The sequence below is a fragment of the Nomascus leucogenys genome, chromosome 6 (genome assembly GCF_006542625.1).
Source record: "Nomascus leucogenys isolate Asia chromosome 6, Asia_NLE_v1, whole genome shotgun sequence".
Classification (NCBI taxonomy): Eukaryota; Metazoa; Chordata; class Mammalia; order Primates; family Hylobatidae; genus Nomascus; species Nomascus leucogenys.
In genome coordinates, this window is record NC_044386.1 from 53078802 (window position 1) to 53103579 (window position 24778).

Here is a 24778-nt window from a genome sequence, read left to right on the forward strand (position 1 = left end):
CTGTTTCCTTTTTCAGCTAGTTAGACAGCAAAAAAATTAAGAAAGACAAGTCCTTACCTTTTCCTTGACTGCTTCCAGTTCTGCATCTGTAATTTTCCACGGAGTTTCTCTTTTTAATTTCTCAGCAGTTGTTAAATCTTTGCAGCTTTCATGGAGACGATATGGTTCAATCATCTCTTCAAAGACTTTCCAGCTAAAATTTGAATTATAAAGGAGGCCTCACAGTGGGAAACTAACTCATTATTTCACAGATACTCCAGGTATGACTGGCTCTGCTGGCTGTGGAATCAGAGCTGAATATCATGCAAATCTTTTAAGAATTATCTTTGCAGGGAATTTACTGTGAGTAAAACCGTGGCTACAGTACTCCCTCCCTACCCCAGAAAAGGCCTTAGAGTGTTCGAGGCCTTGTTAGCCTATTAGGTATTAGACCTTCAATATTAACACACATACGCATACATACATACATACAATATTAACACATATACGCATAGGTAGTAATTGTTCTGCAAATACATTTTCTGCATAGTGTAGTCAAAGACATAGTTGTAATGTAGATACTTTACCACACAAATGAGTTTCCACCTGCTTATTGTACAGACTCTATGGGAGACATTTATCAATTAATGTAGGAAATGGATATGGCTACCCTCACCCTTAGTCCACATGGCAACTCCCACTCATGGCAGGAGGCCGCGGGCAGGTAGGAGGAGAACAGCAAGGGCTCCCACAAGTTTAATGATTGTAGAACAATTTGGATGTTTTCTGCAAATAATGCTCCCCTTGTCCTTTTGTTGTTTGATGTTGCTCTCTGAGATTTTCAAATGAGTATTATTCAGGTTCATGTTAGGAGAAAGAACAAAAATCAATAATGTTTTAATGCCTAAAAATCTGAGGCTATGTTAGAACATTTAAAAAGAAATCGCTGAGGAGAAAACTAGCAGCTAAGAGCTATAGAACATTTTAAAAATTACTTATAAGAACCTCATAATATTTATTTTTAAAAACAATGACACAAAGTAAAACTTACAATTTATGGCAGTAGTTGCCTCTAGTATGCTACTTTAAGATGATCTCAAGTATGAACAATTTCTTTGGTTTTATATAATGTAGCTTAGTTATAATTTAGTAATTTTGGAATGAATAATAATTAGAATTGATATGCTGTTAAGTCAAGAAATGAAAATATGAAGTAATGAGTTCAATTATCTTACCAACTGGCCTGATTTAGGATTTGCAGATAAAAGTGCAGAGATTACAAAGGAGCAGGATTGTCCCTACTAGTGAGCCTTTGTTAAGAGACTGAAAAGGTACTTAATGCATTAGGCTTCTATTGCATTGACTTATTTAGAAAGGTAGGCAAAGACAGGGAAAGAATAAGACTGATAGGCCCTATTATTCTTTCAACTTTTATTTCCTATTTCAACAGTATCGTGCCTTTAGAGACCTCTGGGAGTGGTCATTACTATGGAAAGGTGCTGGCTTTGGAGAGTAGGGTCTGAGTTCTCGCTCCAGCTCTTGCATTGTCCTCCTTGACCTAGATATTCTAGGCTATAAAAGGCGAGTAACAATGGCTGCTAGAAGGGGAGTAACAATGGCTGCTAGAAACTGGTTTGAGAGTCACTGTGAGGATTTGGGTGACAGTGCTCTGAAAAGCATACAGTGCCTTGGAAAGGCAAGACATTCACTTTACTCAGCAGCCACAGGATTGAGGTTAGCAATGGAGAGGCTTTCTGTTTAAGCTCTTTGTATACTTATTTTGATCAGGATGAGAGTTTCTTTGCAGCTCAGCCCAAATCCTTGTTAGAAAGCACAGTACAAAAATAGTTTCCTAAGAAATAGAAGGTGGAGTAGAGGTTGCTGGTTGTCTCCCCAGTATCCGTACTGTGTTTTCCTCATTGTAGTTTCAGTGGGAATGACTCCATGCCAGCGTCAGCCAATCAGCACAACTCTTTGTCTTCTTCCAGAGTAATTGGCCAGGTGGGCACATAACACATGTAAACTTGAACCAATAAGCACCCACAACTATGCTGACCACAGTAATGTCTCAGTGGCTTAGGTTAGTGAAACCTGAAAGGAGCCCTGGACCCTGAGCTCAGTAATTTGGGAAGAGACGAACTTTCTCTCCTACGGAACATACATGAGCGAGTAGATAGTCCTGGTTGCAATTGACGGTCATCTCGTTTTTATAAGTGAAATCAACTTTGATAGATGCTTTTATTAAAAAAAGGTAAAGTAGGGAGACTGAAAGAGAATTAGTCCTTGATTACAAAATTAGCCTAGATCAAGCTTACCCTGAAATCCAAAATATGATTTTATTTTTAAGTTATATGTGAAAGTAATTCCTATTGTCTAAATCACTGTGAGTTAAGTTTTCTTTTACTTGCAATTGAAACATGCTAAGTGACACAGGGGGTGATAACGGGGCTATATTTGCCCATTTTTGTCTTTGAACTCTTACTGCTCCTTCTCTATGTTCATCTGTGGTTGGTCTATCCTTTGGATCATCTCTGAGCTGGCCATTTTTCATTCTCTTCACTAGAGGATCCTGGCCTAGCTCAAGATTTCTATTTTGATTCTCATTAAATCTGATTTTTTTCCTTATAAGTACTTTTAATTGACTATAGAATAAGCCAAGTGTTACATGCTGTTAAATATAAATAAGAATTCAATTTTTAAAATTAACTGCTGCCTTACCCATCCTTGTTCCTCATAATAAAGTTTAAAAATTTTTAAATTGCATAATATTTTCCCCCTAAGTCCACATAAAATTTCTTCTCTCAAAGTAATGTACCAATTGTTTCTGGGACTACTCTAGCATCTTTAAACTAAATTACCTACTTAATTGCTTCTAGTTTCTCTTTGATTTCCACATAAAAATTGTTGTCTTTTTGTCCTATGACATTTAATTCAGTCTATACAATAAAAAATAGAATTTAAGTGCAAGAGCTTTTCAGTTTCTCCTGGCTCAATTATTTTCTCATTAACTTTGCTTTTGTACTCCCTTTCACCCTTGCCCTACCATGTTTATAGATAATGTTTCTATGATAAAATTCCTCCATCAAGACTTACTGATGTTTTATGGTAGTCAAAAGATTTATTAAAGGCAATTTGAGGGCATTTAAAATTAGCCTCCAACATGGAAATCATTGACGAACTATTTTTGACATTGTGTATCACCTGGCAACCAAGAAAGAATAGTGAGTGATCAGGGGATAGTTGTTAACAGTAGGTAAGGGCCGCCTGGCCAAGGTCCAAGTGGGAGCTGAAATTGAGCCAGTGTTCTATTCTCTAAGCCTTAGCCCCTGGGTCTGGGGCTGCATCAGCCCAGAGGAAGAGTTCTCTTTCTCTGATTAGACCATCCAGAGGAGTTGCCTTAATTAAGGTATTACAAATGTGCCAGATGCGCTACTAGTGGCCATCCGTGAGATTTACTGAATGACCATACTGTCTTCTACATTAGGGTTACCTTCAGGTATTGGAACAGCCATTGCCAACATCAGATATGGACTGTTTTATGAGGTAATATGGCATCACTATGGTAGGAGGCTGAAGAGAGGAGGATGGCTCTTCCAGCACACTCCTGGTGGTCTCCTGTTTCGTCAGCAGGGTATATTGGCCACAAGGATTCTTTTATTTCAGTAAGAATGGATTTTTTTTTCTGCATTTTCCTTAACACCTTGAAACAACAGAGAGAAAATCTCCAAAATTTTGAAAACTAATTTATTTCCTGACAAAAAAATTAATTCTCTTTATTCCAGGATAATGAGGACATGTGACAAATACCAAATTAACATGATGGACATCAGAAGAGGACATCTTGGGACAAAGGTCAGAGTAGTAAGAAGAAAAGTGTCTAGACTATGAAAAGTATTCAAAGAATAAAGAGGCTTGGTTAATGGAAGAGGTACATCAGCCTCCTCAGCAACAGGACAGAAAGGATGGCTATGCAGGGTGGTGACCATGGCAGCTGGATAGAGACTATTATGAAAGAAGGGGAAGGAAACAAGGACTTGGGTTGAGAAAACCAGATTGACAAGTAAAGAGACAAAGAAATATAGGGACAAATTAATCAGCAAACATTGATAATGCTTAGCTAAGGATAAGACCAACAACAGCAAGGAGAATTTGGCTACAAGAAGTGGGTGAGGCCAGATGTAGTGGGTAATACCTGTAATTCCAGCACTTTGGGAAGCCAAGGTAGCAGGATCAATTAAGCCCAGGGGTTTGAGACCAGTCAGGGCAACATAGTGAGACTTTTCTTTACAAAAAAAAAAAAAAAACAAAAAAACTGGGTATAGGGGCTTATGCCTGTAGACCCAGCTACTCAAGAGGCTGAGGCAGGAGAATCTCTTGAGCCCAGGAGTTAGAGGCTGCAATGAGCTATGATTGTACCACTGCAACCTAGCCTAGACGACAGAGTCAGACCCTGTCTCAAAAATAAATAAATAAATAAATAAATAAATAAATAAATAAATAAATAAAATGAAGTGGGTGGATAATTCATGCCCAGCGTTAAGCTAGGGCTTATAGGAAATCCAAAGTCAGTAGAAGACACAGTGACTACCCTCTAGACAACAGAAAATGGCCCTATCTTGCAGAGCACTGGCCAGCTATGCCCTATTGCTAAGTGGCATGTACTAAGGAATCGTTGGACTTGCTGTTATGAAAGAGGATGTATTTCTACCAATTAGAGCCATATGATGAGCTTGTTTGATTATATCACTGCAAATGCCAAAATGCAATGACATAGAGAATGGAAATTCTTTGAATAAAAAGTGGAAGGCTACTAGAGATTATTGTATGACAACCCAGTTCATATCAGAATGTTAATTCCATTTATTGATGAAAATTATATGTTCTTAATTTTTCTTATGTACTTACAACTGTAGAAATATAAGAATGTAAGGCAGTAGAGTATGATGTAAAGAAATATCACAAAGTAATAATCAGTTTAACACTGTCGATTATAGCTTTCTGATCACAGTTAATGTATTTTTCTTTTCTTCTTCTTTTTTTTTTTTTTTTTTTTTTTTGAGATGTAGTCTTGCTCTGTCACCCAGGCTGAGGTGCGGTGGTGCGATCTCGGCTCACTGCAACCTCTGACTCCCAGGTCCAAGTGATTCTCCTGCCTCAGCTTCCTGAGTAGTTGGGACTACAGGCACCCACCACCATGCCTGGCTAATTTTTGAATTTTTAGTAGAGATGGGGTTTCACCGTGTTGGTCAGGCTGGTCTCAAACTCCTGACCTCAGCTGATCTGCTGCCTCAGCCTCCCAAAGTGCCAGGATTACAGATGTGAGTCACAGTGCTCGGCTCCTTTTTCTTTTTTTCTTTTTCTTTTTTTTTGAGATAGGGTCTCACTCTGTCACCCAGGCTGCAGTGCAGTGGGGTGATCATGGCTCACTGCAGCCTTGACTTTCCAGGTTCACATGATCTCCTGCCTCAGCCTCCTGAGTATCTAGGACTATGGGCATACACCACGAAGCCTGGCAAATTTTTGCAATTTTTTGGAGTGTTGCTATGTTGCCTAGGCTGCTCTGGAACTCCTGGGCTCAAGCGATCCTCCCGTCTTGGCCTCTCAAAGTGCTGAGGTTACAGGCGTGAGCCACAGCACCTTGCAGTTAAGGTGTTTTGTAAAGCCATTTTAACTGACCCATCTCCTTGGAAGGATCATGAACAACCTCAAAGAATATGAAATTAAAGTTTGTTTGATCAGTAGGAATGCATCTTAAATTGGAATAATTTTCAGTTAGTTATTAAGCTCATATAGAATAGCAATAAATCAAAGGAAGGAAAGAGGCAAGAAGCCTTGAAAACTGTGGAATTATAATCCATCAAGAAGTACAAAAGGAAGAAGAAATGATGGTCAACAGAAAAGGGAAGAGATCTGACAGAACCATGGTAATCTAAGCCATTCCAGGACCTTCACATCCCTCTGTATGATTCCTCTTGGAGGCCCCACTCCACACGAAATCAAATGTATTAAATTACATCTGAATGCAACAGAAAATGATTTTAGACTATAAATAATTGAAGACATTTTATAATTGTTAAATGATAACTCTAAATATTTAATTTAATTTATAATTGGCCATGGTTTTTAAACAATCTTCTTGCACCCTTGCAAACTACTGTGAAGATCTAACCTACAGCTGTTTTCAAATATCAGTGTTGCTGGGTGCAATGGCTCATGCCTGTAATCCCAGCACTTTGGGAGGCTAAGGCAGGGAGATGGCTTAAGCTCAGGGGCTTGAGACCAGCCTGGGCAACGTGGCGAAAGCCCGTCGCTACCAAAAAATTAGCCAGGTGTGGTGGCACGTGCTTGAGGTCCCAGCTACCTACGAGGCTGAGATGGGAGAATGACCTGAGCCCAGGAGGCAGAGGTTGTTGTGAGCTGAGATTGCACTGCTACACTCCAGCCTGGGTGACAGAGTGAGACCCTGTCTCAAAAAAAAAAAAACCACAAAACCCCCCCAAAATATCATTGTTATAAGCTGAATGCTTGTGTCCCCCCACTCAAATTCATGTGTTGAAGCCCTAACTTCCATGTGATAGTATTTGGAGGTGAAGCCTTTGGGTGGTAATTAGGTTTAGATGAATTCATGAGGGTAGGTTCCCTATTTTAGGATTAGTGCCCTTATAGGAGGAGAAAGAGACAGCAGAATTCTTTCCACCATGTGAGGACATAGCAAGGAGGTGGCCATCTACACACCAGGAAGAGGGCCCTCAAAGGGAACTGAGTAATTTAGCACCTTGAACTTGGACTTCCCAGAACTTTGCCAGAGCTGTGAGAAATAAATGTCTGTTGTTTAATCCACCCAGTCCATCGCATTTTGGTATAGCAGCCTGAGCTGACTAAGACACTAATGGAGTTGATAAATATAACAATTAATGAGGATTAAAATAATGTCACATTTTGAAGATATTTAAATGATTACTTTTATTTTGTCATTTTCTTTTTTTTTTTTTATTTTGGAGCCAATACATTTCTTTTCCAGGCTTCAAATAGTTTTAGACGTCCCCCCAAAATTCATAAGCCTTCCCTGTTGGGCCTTTAATGCCTAAAAGCTAAAATGGCCCTTTAGAGTTGGTATTGTTAGTGTGCCAAGAAGACACAAGCTATTTCTACATCTTCTCCATCAGAGCTCCCCTTCCAGGCTGCCCCACAAGTAACTCTGAATAACAAAACTTGCCCTGATGGCTCCGGTCAGAATAGTATGACTTTGCACTTCGTGCTACTCTTGCCACCACAGAAACCAAGAACAGGAAGGGCAATTCTAAAATACTAACTAATCTATTTCAACAATTCTCCCTCAGGCTTATCTTCACTGTAAAAGCTTTTCTTCCCTTTAGAATGTACTTGTTAGTTCCATGTCATGATTATTTGAAGGCCCTTCGTATTAGATCCTATCAAGAAGTCACTGCAGTAAATACATAACATTTTTACTGTTTGATAATCAACACAAAAGAGAATGAGAGAGTACCATGGGTAATCAATGGCTCTTGTTAAATATTTCATACCTCTCTTTGTTTGGCTTAATGTTGATGTCACCAATGATATGGATGTCTGCAAATTTTATCCTAAATTTGCTCAGAAGGGAGGCCATTCTGAAAATATAAAAGGAAAATACTTCATCATTGCATATTTAACTATTTTCAATCAAAGAGTTTTGTGTTTGAGTTAAGATATCAAAAGCAATCATGTCTTATTTCAGCTTAGCTTTCAGACGAGGCTTTTTGGTTGGTGTTTGATTTTCATTACAGTACTTGATGAACGCATTAATTGTGGACCAAGCTATTTCACTGAAGGCATAAAGAAACCCCTGTAGGTGCAGACACTGGCAACAGCCAATCCAACTCTGCATTTATGTCACAGGGAACAGAATGCAAATCTGTCCACATTTCTTATTATTTGAAAGACAGCAAGTCTTAATACTTATGGACTATTATATTGGTGATAATTTTTATAGAGGTACTGACAAGCTACTGACAAACAGTTATCATATATCATAAGATGATAAATTATATGATTAATTATATATACAAACATATCTAAATTATATAATATATAAACGTATTATAACATTATAAACCATCATATATATTATAAAACCTCATATATGTATATGGTTTTTTCCTGGCAACTGATAATTCTGATATAATTTCAAAGTTACAGAAAAGTTTTTAAGATAATACAAAGAACTCCCAAATTCACCAATTGTTTATATTTTGTCCTGTTTGATTTACCATTTTCTTTGTTTCTCTCTCTTTATATTTATCTATCTATTTACTTCTATCTTTATCTACCTATCTACTCTAATCTTTTAAAGTCAGTTGCAGATATTAGGCACCTTTACCCCTAAATTTTTTAGTGAGCATTTCCTAAGAACAAGGACAATCTCTTATATAAGGAGAGCACAATTTTTGAAATTGGAAAATTTAACATTGATGCCAGACTACCATCTAAGCCACAAAACATTTTCAAATTATACTAATTGTCCCAATAAAATATTGGCAGCTTTAAGAAATATAAAATGTTATAGACATTATGTTAGTTTCCATGTTAATATGATCCTCTTTAAGTAGAATTAAATCTATATAATATTAGTATATAAATATCATATTGCTTTGATTGAAAAGACATATATGCATATGTGCATAATATATATGCAGTCACACACCACATAAAAACTTTCTGGTTAATGACAGACTGCATATACGATGGTGGTCCCATAAGATTATAATGGACCTGAAAAATTCCTATCACCTAGTGATGTCATAGCTGTTGTAACGGCATAGCACAATGCATTATTCACACATTTGTGGTGATGCTAGTGTAAACAAACCAACTGCACTGCCAGTCGTATAAAAATATAGCACATACAATTGCGTACAGTACATAATACTTGATAACAATAATAAATGACTGTTACTGGTTATGTGTTTACATACTATACCTTTTATTATTATTTTAGAGTGTACTCCTTCTACTTATTAAAAAAAGTGAACTGTGAAACAGCTTCAGGCAGGTTCTTTAGGAGGTATTCCAGAGGAAACTTTGTTATCATAGGAGATGACAGCTCCATGCCTGTTATTGCCCTGGAATTCCTTCCAGTGGGATACAAGATGTGGAGGTGGCAGACAGTGATATTGATGATCCTGACCCTGGATAGACCTACACTAATGTGTGTGTTTATGTTTCAGTTTTTAACAAAAATATTTAAAAAGAAAAAACAATTTAAAAAATAGAAAAAAGCTTATAGAATAAGGATATAAAGAAAACACTTTTGCACAGCTGTACAATATGTTTTAAGCTCAGTGTTATTACAAAAAGGTCAAAAGCTTAGAAATTATAAAGTAAAAATGTTTACACTAAGCTAAGGTTAATTTATTATTGAAGAAAAAATATTTTTTATTCCCAGGTCCAGCTTTGAAGAAAAATATTTTTGTATAAATTTTGTGTAGCCCAAGTAAACAGTGTTGATAAAATCTACAGTAGTGTGGTCATGTCCTGGGGCCTCACATTCACTCACCACTCACTGACTCACCCAGAGCAACTGCCAGTCCTGCACGTTCCATTCATGGTAAGTGCCCAATACAAGTGGACCATTTTTTACCTTTTATGCTGTATTTTTACTGTACCGTTTCTATGTTTTGATATACAAATATTTACCATTGTGTTACATTTGTCTAGAGTATTCAGTTCAGATTTATAGCCTAGGAGCAACAGCATATACCATATAACCTAGGTGTACAGTAGGCTATACCATCTAGGTTTGTGTAAGTACACTCTATGATGTTTGCACAATATGAAATTGCCTGACACATTTCTCAGAATGTAACAATGTAGCAATGTATAACTATGTGTGTATGTGTGTTATACATTATACAGTTATACATAGTTATACCTTATCTATCTATCTATATCTATATATCTATATCTATATATATCTCACATTCACAGCATAATACATCCTAAGAGGGAAGAGGGAAGAAAAAATATTAAAAATTACTGAATAAAGCCTGTCATTATTTTGTGACTTCTGGAAGTGCTGGTTCCAGGAAGGGCTCAGAGCTTAGTCCCTCAGTGTCCTGAGGGACTAAGAGCTGCTGAAGGTGGTTTTCTGGATTTCCACCAGAGACCTCTAGATGTGTCATGTTCTCAGCATGCTTATTATTCTCACAACTGGCATCAACTCTCAATGGCTAAATTAATGAGAAAGATACAGACTTACACTGTGGGATTTTTTTTTTTAAATTAAAAGAGTTCTCTACAGTCATCCCTTTAAACTCTTTCAAACTACAAAGGAGAAACTGGGGACCCAGATGCGTTTGGAGACTGTTGCAAAGTCCTGCAGTTCCTTGATGGCAGAGCTGGGGCTAGAACCCAGGTGCAGTCTCTCCATTTAGTTCTCTTTTACCTATGCTGTGCTAAGAGTGACTGCCGTGAATTAGGAGGTTTGAATTCCCACAGAAAAAGCAACTGGACGCAGATTTCCTTCAGGCTCTTCTTTTCTTGGATGCCTTTACTGGTCAGAACAAAATAAGCATTATATGAGATAGCGAAGCTCCCACTCAAGACTTGAGATGAGGCTTCTGTGGCACCTTCCTTTTGGAAAGCATTTGTGACAGAGGATAAGAGGACTTGCTTGAAGACAGCGATCAGGAAAAATATGCGAATAATTTACTGACCAGAGAACCAAGTAAACACGAGGCCTATCCTGGTGGCTTTGTCTTTAAGTCTATTGTGTCTCAGAGACACTTAAAGTTATTAAAATTAAAGCATTAAAGCAACAAACCTCTGAAATGACCTAACATGTGAGTGGCAAACTACTTACGCAATTTTTTCTTCTCCAATGCGGTTGATCTTCCCTCCCACATAGATTCTTAATTTACAGTCTTTCCATTTTTTTCTGAGAGTCAAGATATAGGGGATAAGAAGTGTTAACCCTGGAATAAAGAATAAATTATGACACAATGAGTATATCTAAATGGGAGGAAATAAATAGCTTTGTATCTTTATTCATTCCCACATTGATAGCTCTTAATTAAGTTACAATCTTTGGAGAACACAGAAATGTTATTCTTTAACCAGTATTGTTCCCATATACCTTCTCATGCAGTTTAAGTTTATCAAAATAGAAATTCTTGTCCCTAGTGTATTTTCTGAAAGTTTTTACCTCCATCATCAAACAACCACCAAACATCAATTGTGCCTTTTTCTTGTTTCTTTTTAAATTGAGTGCTGGCTTCCACCAGTTTCTGGTTGAACTCTCCCACATGCATTGACTGGATTGTGTTAATGCTACCATCTGAAACGAAAGAGGAATTGATGCATCTGTTTGCTTTTGAGGGCAGAAACAAAATAACTTCCCAATCAATCTAGTGATGAAAATAGAGAAAAGGTCACAGATTCATGTTTATTATACCTAAAATAAATAGCAACTCTATTCTTCAAAAGGCAGAGATAAAAGTCCAATCCCAGAATAATTTAGACCACCTTCAATAGTTAAATAAAATATTGACAGTCAATAAGTAAAACAGCTTTATAATTATAGTTTTTATTAAAAGACAGTGGATTTTTTCAGACCTTTAGTAATCTGTCTCAGAGTGGAGTTATTATTTAGGCATGCAACAATGCTACTAGCCAGAATATTCCCATTACCCGAAATCTCAGATATAAATCACCTTAATGATATTAATATTTTTGCATTTACTTAACATGTGGTAAGTGGTTTTCTAGAAATAAGCCATAGAATCAGAAATATCCTTTCCTTAGGGAGTTAATTCATGAAGCACTATTTTGATTTAAGTTCCATTCAGGTCTGGTTTATAAAATTTGCCAGGGACCGTGTGCATCTTGAACTCTATGACTATTTAGTCCCTTAGTCGGCCTGGCTTACTCCTCTGCTTTCTTTTCAAGGAATCTTGCGAAGCTAAAGTAAAACCATTTGAGCTATTTGAATCTTTGTGAATTAGATGAAAAAAAGCTTAGAAAATATGGAAATACAAAACATCTTTACTTGAGTTATAATTAAGGGTGCATATAAAATGGTTAAAATTTTTTTTTTTTTTTTTTTTTTTTTTCGAGACAGAGTCTGGCTCTGTCCCCCAGGCTGGAGTGCAGTGGCACCATCTCGGCTCACTGCAAGCTCTGCCTCCCGTGTTCACGCCATTCTCCTGCCTCAGCCTCCCGAGTAGCTGGGACTACAGGTGCCCACCACCACGCCCTGCTAATTTTTTTGTATTTTTAGTAGAGACAGGGTTTCACTATGTTGGCCAGGATGGTCTTGAACTCCTGACCTCATGATCTGCCCACCTCGGCCTCCCAAAGTGCTAGGATTACAGGCTTGAGCCACCGCGCCCGGCCTAAAATTTTTTAAAATGTGATTTCTACCCTAACTTGGATACAGTGAAAGTGTACCAGGGAACTCGGCCAGTGTTGGAACTGGACCTGTTGCTGTTTGCCAAGAGGGGTTTATTTGTCACAGTGTATGTAGCATTTCTCATATCTGTGTCTTTGAAAGTCGTGACTTTATTGCTCTGTTTCAAAGAGGTGGTGTCAGCCTGGTGCTTAGAGGAGGGCTGACAGCTTCTTCAGGGCTTCCTCTCTGATCTAAGAGGTTCTGAAGATGCTTTGTTTTATCTTTTGCTGTTTCTGTGTTTAGGGTCTGTCGGTTCTGAAGCAATGATCTGATATTGTTTTTACATCCCTGGGACCGATGAGGGAGAAAAATTTATTTACAAAATGGACCAAGCTCTGCCCTCACTTACAGACAAGTCAAAGCAGCCAGAGGCCTCCTGTTCACACTCAGGTACCTGGGGGCAGGATTGGTTCTGGTCTAGAACTCAAAAGAGTTGACAACCAACGGAAGCCCAGAGTAGTGAATGGGCCCACTTTAGAGCTGTGTTTAAACTTCTAGGTATTAAAACAGTATATAACATTATTACTTTTCTTTTCTGAACAATTTGACATGTTGACTTTTGGAAGAGTATATTTTTGCCAAAACAAGTATTGTGATGCAGAAATAAGCTTCCAGAATAAATAACAAGTCCTGCTCTCATAATAAGGACATTAATGCTTCCCTCTCTCTCGTTAGAGCACATTATTGGGCTATGACTTTGGAATTTTCCATTATTTTCCAGACTGTACCACTTAATAGAGCAGATTTAATGGATTGTTAACTTTTTTCACAGTTAAACCAAATAATTAGAAAGAAAACAAGATAGTAGTTAGCATCCAGAACAGTCTTATTTAAATATTTTCACCCTAAAAGTCCTGATGTAGCTTCAACTTGAATTCAAGCACATCATTTATGTCATTTTAAGGTGGACTGTAAGGAGTAGGCCACGGCCCATGGGGCATCCCAGGAACTCGACAGTAGCCAGAGTGTTTGAAGTGGGGCAATATCTGGATTTCCCATCATTCTCTGTGGATATGTAAAACTATTATATTACAGGTGAAATTTCATCCTTGGGTTATAGTAGGGAAGCAAACAGACAAACGATTTACAGGGTAGGAGATGGCCTTGTCAAAGAGCCTCTTTAAAGGGTTGGCGCTGGTCAACCTAGACCAGAAGCCTGCTAAGTCTCCACTTGGATCCTGCTGTTTGACTTGGAGACCCTCCCAGAGAAGCCATTTTTTCCTGGCCTCACACCAGTGTATGACTTCAGTAACTACAGGACATTCGTGCATAAGTAAATGCCTGGTAACATTCTGATTTTTGACCAGCAGAGGTCACTGTGGACCTCATTAAACTCAAACCCATAGCGTTTCGGAAAGTAATTTTCAAAAAACCAAACGTTTGAATCATCTGTTTAAAAAATGTGTAACAAGCTCTCCCAACCTCTGATCCTCTGTCCCAGGACTGAATACCATAAGTTCACATATAAGTGTACCATTTAGATGAAATCTACAGGTAGTGAGTACCAATAAAGTTCTAAGTCCTGCATTCTGGTTTGTGATAAAGATGCTTTTTTTGAAATCAGCGTTCCAGCTGGATACCGTATTTGCATGTACTAGTCATATTTCAGTTCCCTGAAATGTCTGAAAGGTAAGGGTGTATGTGGATAAGACAGTTTGGGTATTGGCTCTTAAATTTCTATCCCCTTTCCATCTTAACTGAGAAACTTCTGTTTTATGGCATGAAATCTGCTTAAGCACTATTTGACTTCCAAACCAAATATTACATTTAAAAAATAATTTTTGACAGTAAGATGGTACAAAGTACTTAATGAGGTTGATAAATGACAATAGCTGCTACCGTTTATCCATACTACCTTCTGGAGAGAAACCTTTCAGTTCCTACCCACATTCAATGCCCCCAACATCTTAGATGCTGACTTCGGACTCTTCATAGATGCTCAAATAGTGACTCATCTTGTAAACTTTTTTGCAAATTTTAAAAAGTTCTTACCTTTTTTAGGCGTTGTCTTGGTAATGTTCAACTTGCCAGCTTTTTTAAACAAGCCTCGGATGCCTCCACTTTCCTCTTCACACTCATTGTCTTTGATAGTCGCTTCCAATGCTAGTCTCTCCTGTTCTAATCTCTCTAATTCCTCTGATGAAAGAAGACAAAATCACCTACTTAACTCAGAACTACAAAGTTTCTAGAAACAATCTTATAAACTTTTAATATTTAAAATGGTATGTATGTGATAAAATAATTGTTTATACATAGTATAATTTTTTTCTAAATGATTTTTATATATTATCTTTTAATAAAAATAATATATTTTGGTTGGGTGGGGTAGCTCATGCCTGTAATCTCAGCACTTTGGGAAGCCAAGATGAGTGTATCGTTTGAGCCCAGGAGTTTGAAACCAGCCTGGGCAACATGGTGAAACTCCATCCCTATGAACAATACAAAAATTAGCTGGGTGTGGTGTGTAGTGCCAGCTACTTGGGAGGCCGAGGTGAGAGGATCACCTGAGCCTGGGAGGTAGAGGCTGCAGTGAGTCATGATCATGCCACTGCACTGCAGCCTGGGCAATAGAGTGAGATCCTGTCTCCAAAAGAAGAGAGAAAAAGTAATGTATCTTAGGAAATTGTATTCAGAAAGTTGTCACAACTAGCTTAGAAAAATAGCTCTATGTGTTATGATACATGAAGTTATTGCATTTTTATTTGTGAGGACAAGAGAGGCTATTTAATGTCATCCTTATTCACTACCGTGCAAAAACAAACAAATTCTTTCACACTGTAAGCCACTGATTTACTGACCTAAGCTAGTGGGTCAGATGTTTTACAACTGGAAGTGACAAAATTACGGAAGTACACTGGCTATATATCAGCCACACAACAATGCTTCATGAATTGAAACATAAAACTAGACAGCAAGAATTAAGAAAAGATAACAAAATCTTACAATAAACTCTATAGGCTCTGGATACAAACTACAATGGAAAATATCCACCACCAATTCCTTTCAATAAGCAAAATACTTTGTGGAGTGGGTGACCAAAGTCAAAGAAATAAAAGCTGAGGTTTCTGGGTGCTTGTCAGAGTTCAAATTGCTAAAAGGGGTCTTGTGACACGTTTTAGTCTGGAACAGGAGTCAAGCAGTGCAAAATTTCCTGCCCACGGTTTAGACACACTATCCAAGCTTTGATGTTGTATCTGGCTGCCTTTTATCTTTTTTGGATTCTGATTGTGACGAAAATGTCCTAGCTGCTATGTAATGTGCTGGATCTCTCTTTGACCTCACCCTGCACTGGATCAGGGTAAATAAGACTTTCAAAGTAGTCATATGACAGTGCTACACTTAGGAGGCTTCTTGCTTCTTGCTTACACTGGGTGAGGTGGCACTCTTGTTAGATGCCCTCATCTTATTGCCTGCTGAGAACAGAGCCTTAGAAAATGAGCAATGCTCAGAGGAAGAGGATAGAAAACCTAGATTCAGTGTTACAAAACACTGGGAAAGCTTCTGTAAATGTCAACTCTTGGAGCCCATTGCCTTATCTATCTGTGAAGTGAAGCTATACAAACTCTAGATTTATCAATTATGTACTAACTAAATCTGTCAGGACAGTCACATCCCTAGACGATGCTGCTATTCAGCTACACAGAATTGTCTGGCCCCTTTCCAGGTCTTAGCAATTAATCTTTTGCTAGTGGCATGAGATTTAAGGTCAAATCACCCATGTGATTTCCCCAAAGCTTCAAAGGTTCTCAAGATCAGCAGCTACAGAAAATCTGAGAAATTAGACTGATGGTATTAAAGCTGAGACAGAAGTTGCTTACCCCTGACTTTTGAAAGGTGAAGACAAGCTGCATTGCACTGGGGGGTCACGACCGGTTACAGCTCTGCTGCTGGCTTTATGTGACATTAGGCAAGTAATCAGATTTCCCATCTGTGAAATGGAAAACTGTAACCCTTTCCTTTTCCCACCCCCCAAGCTTTGCAAAAAGAATAAACAAAGTTTCTGCACAGTGTTTTGGAGGTCCTTAAAGAACAGAGCAAGAACTGCATTCTGTAGGCAGTATGTTTATGCAACTTTTGGAAATGGGCCTAGTCATGCAAAACAAATTGAATATTTTGAGATGCCTGGGAGTTATTTTAGCAGTTGCTATTTATTGCACACTCTTTGGGTGCCAGGGACTGTGTTGCATTTTATTCCTTTCTAAACAACTCTGAGATAGTTACTACTATTATCATCTTCATTTTGTAGATGAAGAAACTAATAGGCTAAGTGACTTGCCTGATATCACCCAGCAAGTTACAGGGTTCATATGCAAAGAGATCTGCATATGCTTCCCACCATGAAGACCCTCCTCCTGTGGCTTATTATTATTATTTCAGAGTTGTTTTATTACCTTCCTACGCTTTATCATCAGATGAACCTAAACACTCTCAGGCACGTGGTGTAATGGGCTAAGTTAATCCCCCAAAATGATGGCCCATCGAACATGTCATTTTAAAAGGAGGACCCTAAAGATACGGTTCTATATGGAAGGCTGCACTAGAGCAGCAGCACTGGTACCCAGACTTTGTTGTCGCTGTCCTGGATGACAGCATCCTAGCTGTTATTTTGTCTTCTGGGGTATTGCAGGGGCCACTTATGGGGTAACCTGCTCTTTGCATTCCTCTGATGTGGCAACTGTAAGGGCTGCCCTGGGAGGGGATTCTTCTCTTTTCTTTTTTTGGGCAGGCTCCAGTGGGCTCTATGATTAGCCACTGGTTGCCATGCTCTTTGTCCTCTAGTTTGGACAAAGAAGGAAAGAAAGATAAATCCTCTCTTGTAATGGAGTCAGCGGGCTAAGTGAACTGGGAGCGATTCCAACAATTGCTTGAAGGTATGTGCACAGCCCATCCAGAACAGAGCAAGCTGCAAAATTGCAGGCCTGAGAGACAAAACCAAATTTTGCTCGAATGCTTTAGATGTAGCAGTTTCCTCAAAGATGATAGAGACAGAAGATTACAGAGAGTATTTATTCTAAAGGCTAAAATCAGCTTGCTTTGCCATCTTGGATTTCCAGATCCATACCATGGTGTGATTCCCATTTGCATAGTGATTTTTGCAAGTTCTTATTCAAGTTAATTCTTAATTATTCACTTGGTGGGTGATCTAAGGCCTCCTTCTGTGCACTCCTTCCTTTTCGCATTTCAACACTAAACAGAAGTGATGTTTTGATTATCTGTTCTTCTGAATGATCTATCTGGTGTACTGCTTGCCTCTGTTTGCATGCAGGGAAATTAAGAGTAGACTTTGTGTAAACATTTTTGTCAACAGAAATACTGGCCAGATGGCTTGCAAAGGCATACCATTAGCCACAACGGGAGCCAGCCAAGAGAGTATGAATGAATGGATATAAGTTGATTTCCACTAGCCTGACAATAAAAATTATTTATTCTATCATCACCACCATCACGACTACATTTTTAATTTTCAGAAATTACAAAGCCCTTTCTACATAGTATCTCATTTGATACCAATACTGGGATGCATGCAGAGCTGGTATTATTCTCCCCATTTTACCAAAAAGGAAACTTGGGCTCAGAAAGTTCAAGTGATTTGTCCAAGGTAGCACAGCTAGTGACCCAAGTTTTCTGCTCCCAATTCTAGTGTCTATCCCTCTTCTCCCTTCTCCTTCAGTGATATGCCTTGATCACAATAGCTGCCTGTTGAAGGAATACGCAGTCTGCATGTTTTCAAAAACCATCCCCAAATTTCTCAGTCAGAATCAATCTCCTCTATATTTCCGTAATACTTTGCTTAAACCTTTATTCCACTAACTACTATAACTGTGTGACTCGGATGTCTATCTTATTCACAATGGACTCCAGACTCCTGGAGGGCAGAACTTACTCCATTTTTTCATCACAACATTTATTGAGAGTTTACTGTATGCCAAGTACAATGCCAAACACTTTGCAGCCACCAAATTCTTTAATCCAAAACAACAAATCTGTGACGTAGGTACTATAATTATTCCCATTGGAAAATGCAAAAAATGAAACACAGGATGGGTAACTTGACCAACATCACACAGACAAAAGATGTCAAAGTTAGGATCCAAACCCAGGTCTGTCTATTCCAACTCCTATGCTTGGACCTCATGTTATCCCTCCCATGTTCTTCATGGTGCCACCCTCCCGTTTATTACCTAGAACCATGTTTGCACCAACAGGCACTCAAGAATTGTAAGTTGAAATAAAGAACAGATCAATGCTGTTCAATTCAGTTCAATAGTTTTGAAAGTACTGTCTTTATAAAAGAAGAAAAATAAGTGCAGAGTTGTGAAGATTGGGGGTGTGAGAAGTGTGTGTGTGTGCCTGTGTGGTAAGTACAAAAGACAATGTTTGAAAGAAGTGCAGTTAATACTATATACAAAGTTATATAAAAAAGGGGCAGATAGAGGACAGAAGGTGGGACCAGTGAGATAAGAGCCTGGGAAATGGAAGCATGAGAGGCAAGTGGGGAAGGAGAGGGGACTTTTCCCTGGAAAAGACCACCACCCGGAAATCCTGTAATGGTAACCACTGGGAACTTGAATACATTAGATAATTCTGTAGTATGTCTTAGTTTATAAGGCCACATTGCTACTGAGAGATAGAGATAGATATAGATAGATAGAGATCGAGATATAGAAATAGAGATAGAGATATAGAGAGCACGCCTACCCTTCTCTCTTTTCAAGATGTTTATAACCTCAACCTGAAGTTATAATGGTGGAAGCAAAAGCTTAGACCTATAGATTTTCTCAGTTGAGGGTAGATTTCTAATCAATTTTGTCATCCACATCCCAAACAGTTTTCATAGTAATAACTAAGAGTGACTCTTGAGCCATACCGTTATGTAAATGCCAAAAGTACTTTGAATAGTAGTTACTGTATTTTCAAGTGCTTTATAAATTGATTATATGGTACCCAGTTGGAGTGACTATTTTTTGAAACTCAATTTACTTGTCAAGATTGCTTCAAATGTTATGTCCCCAGTCTTTTTTTTTCTTTTTTTAAGATGCCTTTTAGAAATAGGCAGAGGTTTACAAATTACAATCTGCTTTGAATCTTAAGGATAGAGAGTCGTTAATTATCTGACACCAGAAGGGAGAGCAGGGAAACCCACTGGGGAATGGAATCCCTTCCCATTTTACAGCATCCTTTTTCTTTATTAATTATTAAGTTATAATTCTTTCCTTGGTCAATCAACTCAAAGCTGTAAATGCTCATATGAATCAATGTGCTGTACCCCAGGTGAAGTCTAGTTGAATTGAAGGCAGGAAGCAATCCTGCAGTGGTTGCCTTCTAATCAAGTAATTATTTACTACACTGCCATCTGTCTTTATTTTGCTAAGCCACTCGATCAGACACAGCAGCATCTCCGTGCTCTGAGATGGTCACAAATCATGCTGTACTTACATGGAATACTTGACCACAATATATTGCAAATCATGTTCCATCACTTTATTTCTTACCAGTACGATTTGGACTCCTTGTTGCAGTTGGAAAACTTGCTAAATACCCCTGGGAAGTGAGCAGTATGAAATATCATGGTTTTTTTGTGTGTGTTGTCAGGCAATAATTTATTGAGAAACTATCAGTCATCAGTATTGGATGAGTTGCTACAGTATACAAGTTACAATGTTACGAGCATCGATCTTATTTATATTAAAAGTTATTCTCCTCACATAAGCCTGTGATACAATATAAAAATAATTGTCATTAGCTGGTAAATTATCTATAAAGCTGATTTCTATTCACTGCTTTATTAACTACAGTATATGGGCACTCTGAATTGCTAATAATTCCTTTAAATTATAATCTGTGATGACATTGTGGTGCCTGTGTTGGAAAAGCTATGATGATAATCATTAACATAGTAAAATGCAATACTTAAGATTTATTAGGCCCTTATTAGGCCCTGAATTACAGCATAATATAATGAAATGCAAGTTTATTTCTTCCAATTCAAAATCTAATAAGAGGTTTGTGTCATAAATGACATAAACCTCAAAACAATGCACGGAAATGTGGCAGAAAGTTAATTTCTATCATTATGTTGTTTTTCTGCATATTCTTCATGTATTTGTGTGACATTGTTTTTCTTTGTTTACCCTAGATAGTTGGTACTTGTAATTATTTTATTAGCATCCAGTTGTATTTTCCCTCTCTTGACTAAGAAGCAGAAATATTTCAAACATCAAAGTTTATTTAAATGGGATACAACCCTTGGGAAATTAAAAGGGGATGCAGTTCACTGCCAGGATTCTTTGAGAAATACTGCAAAACTTGGTTGCTGTATTGCTTTATAGAAGTAAATTGATGGTGCATCTTGGCAGATGGAACAATGAGGGGTGGGAGCAAGGCTTTTCAGCTACATCACATCTTTCAGCTTGAAGAGATCAACATAACACACAAAGCAAATGTGTAATCTAAATACAAGTTATAGTTTGCATTCTCATTTTTAGATGGAAAACATTATAGCACAAAAGCCAAGAAAAAAAAATTAAAGTAAAACCTAGGAAGTTCGCAACAGAACAGTTCTCTTAATATTAAGTTCTTGTAATTGCCCTCAAAGTCAGGTCTATCTTAGCATAGACAGGCAGCCCCCTTGTTGGGTGTCTTAAGGAACACATAGAAACAGCTTTGCCTCATTCCCAGAGCTCAGATTTCACCATTGCCTCTCACTATATGTCACCATCCTCTCTAGCTCTTCTTTTTCAAAGACAAAATAGGGGCTTCAAACAGATATAGGTTTGAATCTCAGCTCTACCAATGACTAGTCTTGTGAATCTTCGGTAAGCCCCCATTTTACCAGCTGTAAAATGGGGACAATGATAATACTCTCCTCATAGGGTAGCTGGGATGATAAATGTTATGTGTGAACATGAAGCATAATAGGTGGCACATAATAAGTGCTCAAATATTTTAACTATTGTTGCTACTAAAGTATTAAGTTCTACTAGGAGGGAATATACATTATTAGTGAATATTCACTGAGTGGGAGTTAGTATTTCTGATCTGGAGATTTAAAATGTCCGTAAAGAAGAAAAGGGGCATAAAAAGGAAGGCTAAAGGCACCAAGAGATAACCTTTTGTACTACAATTTTGCATAGGATGCACTCTCCTCGCAGTTTTATTTTTTAATGTTCTTCATTATCATAGAGTATACATAATCAGATAGCTCTCTATCTTATACAAACACTTGATCTCTAGTTTTTTTTCTTCGTCTTCCTCTTCTCCTACAACATACCAGAATGGTTGCATCAGAAAATTCACCTAATCCACTCATATTATTTCCTGTTTTGATGGAGGCAATCATGAACCAGCAAATAGAATATGAATCGATCAGGCAATAGCCCTTAAGAATTCTTTTTTCTTTCTGCTGAACCTACTCAGAAATACCCTGATGCTGCCCCTGTACCTTGGAGACTTCATGCTGCCAGAGAAAACTGGACAACCACAACTGGGTTTTCACTGTTGTACACTGATCAGTTCTTGCTGATCTTTTTCATTCTCCATCGTGACTTTTAAAATGCTTACTAGTTTCTTCTCATTCTCAGTTAAACCATTCCTCTCTTGCTTTTAGAAGTAAACCATTGCTCCAGCTTAACAGAAAGAATTGAGACTATTGTGCATCATCTTCTTCAATTTACCACTCTACTCTCACAAATCCACATATCCCATCATCAGTCCTCACCTCCTTTGCTCCAATTTTAGATGAAGTGGTTTTTTTTTTTTTTTTTTTTTTTTTTTTTTTTTTTTTATGTTTCAGGCCAACTCTTCCATTCATGCCTTTCCCTCAATTTTCTGTTCCTCCTGGATCGTACTCCATGGTTCGCCCCTTTCTTTGCCTACATCTTCAATTTTTCCACTCTCTTGTGCCATTTCCTCAGTCTGGAAACATGATTTGATCTCCCAGAGGTCTATAGGTTCCCCACAGGAAGCCTGCTCAATCTCGTTCCTCTTGTTACCATCCAAGCTTCTCAGAAGGGTTGGCTACATCCATATTCTCTGCTTGTTCATCTCATAGGCTCTCCTCAACCCACTGTAATCTTGATTCTGATAACCCTGCTTTACAGAAATTGCTCTCACTAAGATTACCTGTGTCATGCCAATTCCATTTGATTCATGATCTTACTGTACATTTCTGCTGCATTTGGCAATGTTGATTATTCTCCCCATTTTGAGCACTGTACTCCCATGGTTTACCTGACTCCAGACTTCTGGTTTCTTCACCTTTCTGACTTCTCCTTCTATTCTTTGGGGCCTTTTTCCTACACTTTGGAGTCCTTGGCTACACACACTCTTTGAGTTCTGTTTTCTAAGGTGATGGTTTCAATCCACATTAGCCATGATGTCTCCTGTATTAGTTCGCCCAGGCTGCCATAACAAGTGCCACAGACAGGGTGTCATAAACAATATAAATTTATTTCCTCACAATTCTGGAGGCCGGAAGCCCAAGGTCAAGGCATTGGCAGGATTGATTTTATTCTGAGGCCTCATTCCTTGGCTTGAAGATAGCTGCCTTCTCACCATGTCTTCACATGATCACCCCTCAGTCTGTATCCTAATCTCTTCTTATAAGGACACCAGTAATTTTGGATTAGGGCCCACCCAAATAACCTAATTTTACCTTAATTACCTCATTAAAGACCCTGTCTCCAAATACAGTCAGTCACATTCCGAGGTCCTGGGGGTTAGCACTTCAACATATGAATTTGGTGGGGGGAGACACAGTTCAGCCCATAACATCTCCTAAATCTGTATTTCCAGCTCAGATTTCTCTTTTATGATGAGGACTGTCTAACTGCCTATTAGACATTTCCCGTAGGATTTCCCACAGGAGATTGTTTGAAATCGAGCCAGGCATCCTCTCATTAAACCTATACTTCCTCTTGCATTTCCCATTTCCATTGGCTCATCCAGTCAGCCAAGGAGTTTTTCTTTACTCCTCCCTTTCCCATATCCCACACATTCAATCAACTCCCAAACGCTGCTCTTCATACCTGCGAAATACTTTTCAATTCTGTTCTTTCCCCTCCATCCCTAGTGAGGCTGCCCTAGTTCAAGCTGTCACCTTGTCTTCTTTGATTATTGTAGAACTCTTTGATTTGTCTATTTCCATTCTAGTCCTGAGTCCATGCCCCGTATAACCGAAAGAGCATGAGATCTAAAACCTAAGTTGGACCACATTATTCCCTCACTTGAATCTCTCTGATGGTTCCTCATTATCTACAGAATGTGATCCATCTTTTTAATATGGCAAATGAGGCTTTTACAGTCTAGATCCTCCTTATAGTGGCAGCCTCATATTTTACTATTGTCAGCTTCCTACTTTTCACTTCAGTAACATGAATCTACTTTTGGTTGTCTACATATTCCATTCCTCTCTATTCTCGTGTCCTCACCTTTACAAACGCTTTCCTCTTTGTCAGGAATGCATTCTCCAAACTGTCTCCTTACTTTTCTCTCCCTCAACTTTGTCTGGTTAACTCCTACTCATCCAGTGCATCTCAAATCAAAGGTAATTTTCTCTAGAAAGCCTTTTTGGAGTGAGTTAAGTGCCCCTTCTTTCTTTCCCATAATTCCTTATTTATACGTATTATAATGCTAATAATTGATCTACTTCCCTTACTAGGCTGTGTGTCTCTTGAGGGCACTGACAGAATTTATTAATCTTAGTCTACCCAGCACCACTTGCACCTACACTATGCCTGGTACATAACAGGCACCAGAAAAGCATCATTTTTTCTTAATGTTGTGTTGTAAGTGGACTCTGTCATGAAGCTCAGCGGAAGAGGTAAGTCATGAATTCATGTCTTGTGCTGATTTTTCAGTAAGTATATCAATATGTTCTTTATTTCATACACAAGAGAGTATGTTTAAATTCTAAGACTAAGCAAGTATACCAAATTCTCTACAGGGAGAAAACAAAGAGTCACTTATCTGAATTAGTGTTTCTGCCTCTGACTTAGATTAGTAATTCACAGCATGATACATTCAGGCTCATTTCCATTAGGTGCAAACCAGTTCATAGACTCTCAAAAGCAAAATACGTGTTTTTCTGAGGAAAGAATTAATCTTCATTTTCTGAAACATCTTGCAGAAATTAATTTGGCAGGTTATTTTACCAAAGGTGTTTATTTTCCTTGATGCTGGCTTTGTGGTTTTGTGATAAGAAAAATAATTGATGACTACCTTGAATTCCTCTATATTTCTGGTTAGCAGGGCAAAGGCTACTTGTGTTAGCATTGGAGAAAATACTGGGGGAACTATATGCACGACGAGTAGCACTAGAATGTAAGCTCCACTGTCAAGGAGTTTTGTCTA

At 38.2% G+C, this 24778-nt stretch overlaps 1 protein-coding gene and 1 long non-coding RNA gene across 3 annotated transcripts in view; one reads left to right on the plus strand and one right to left on the minus strand.

The window, feature by feature from the left end:
• The window catches only part of LOC115835460, a 28580-nt gene extending 15673 nt beyond the window's left edge, over positions 1-12907 (plus strand). The window contains exons 2-5 of the long non-coding RNA XR_004030445.1: positions 146-260; positions 3762-3831; positions 9425-9586; positions 12671-12907. This is a non-coding gene — a long non-coding RNA (uncharacterized LOC115835460). The remainder of the gene's footprint in view (positions 1-145; positions 261-3761; positions 3832-9424; positions 9587-12670) is intronic.
• Positions 1-24778, minus strand: part of SLC12A1 (solute carrier family 12 member 1) — a 98608-nt gene that overhangs the window by 4752 nt on the left and 69078 nt on the right. For both annotated transcript variants that reach the window (XM_030814127.1, XM_030814126.1), the window contains exons 21-25: positions 14420-14563; positions 11183-11314; positions 10841-10952; positions 7524-7610; positions 58-193 (exon numbers count right to left, since the gene is read on the minus strand). In XM_030814127.1, coding sequence (XP_030669987.1) covers positions 58-193; positions 7524-7610; positions 10841-10952; positions 11183-11314; positions 14420-14563 — 611 coding nt within the window. The remainder of the gene's footprint in view (positions 1-57; positions 194-7523; positions 7611-10840; positions 10953-11182; positions 11315-14419; positions 14564-24778) is intronic.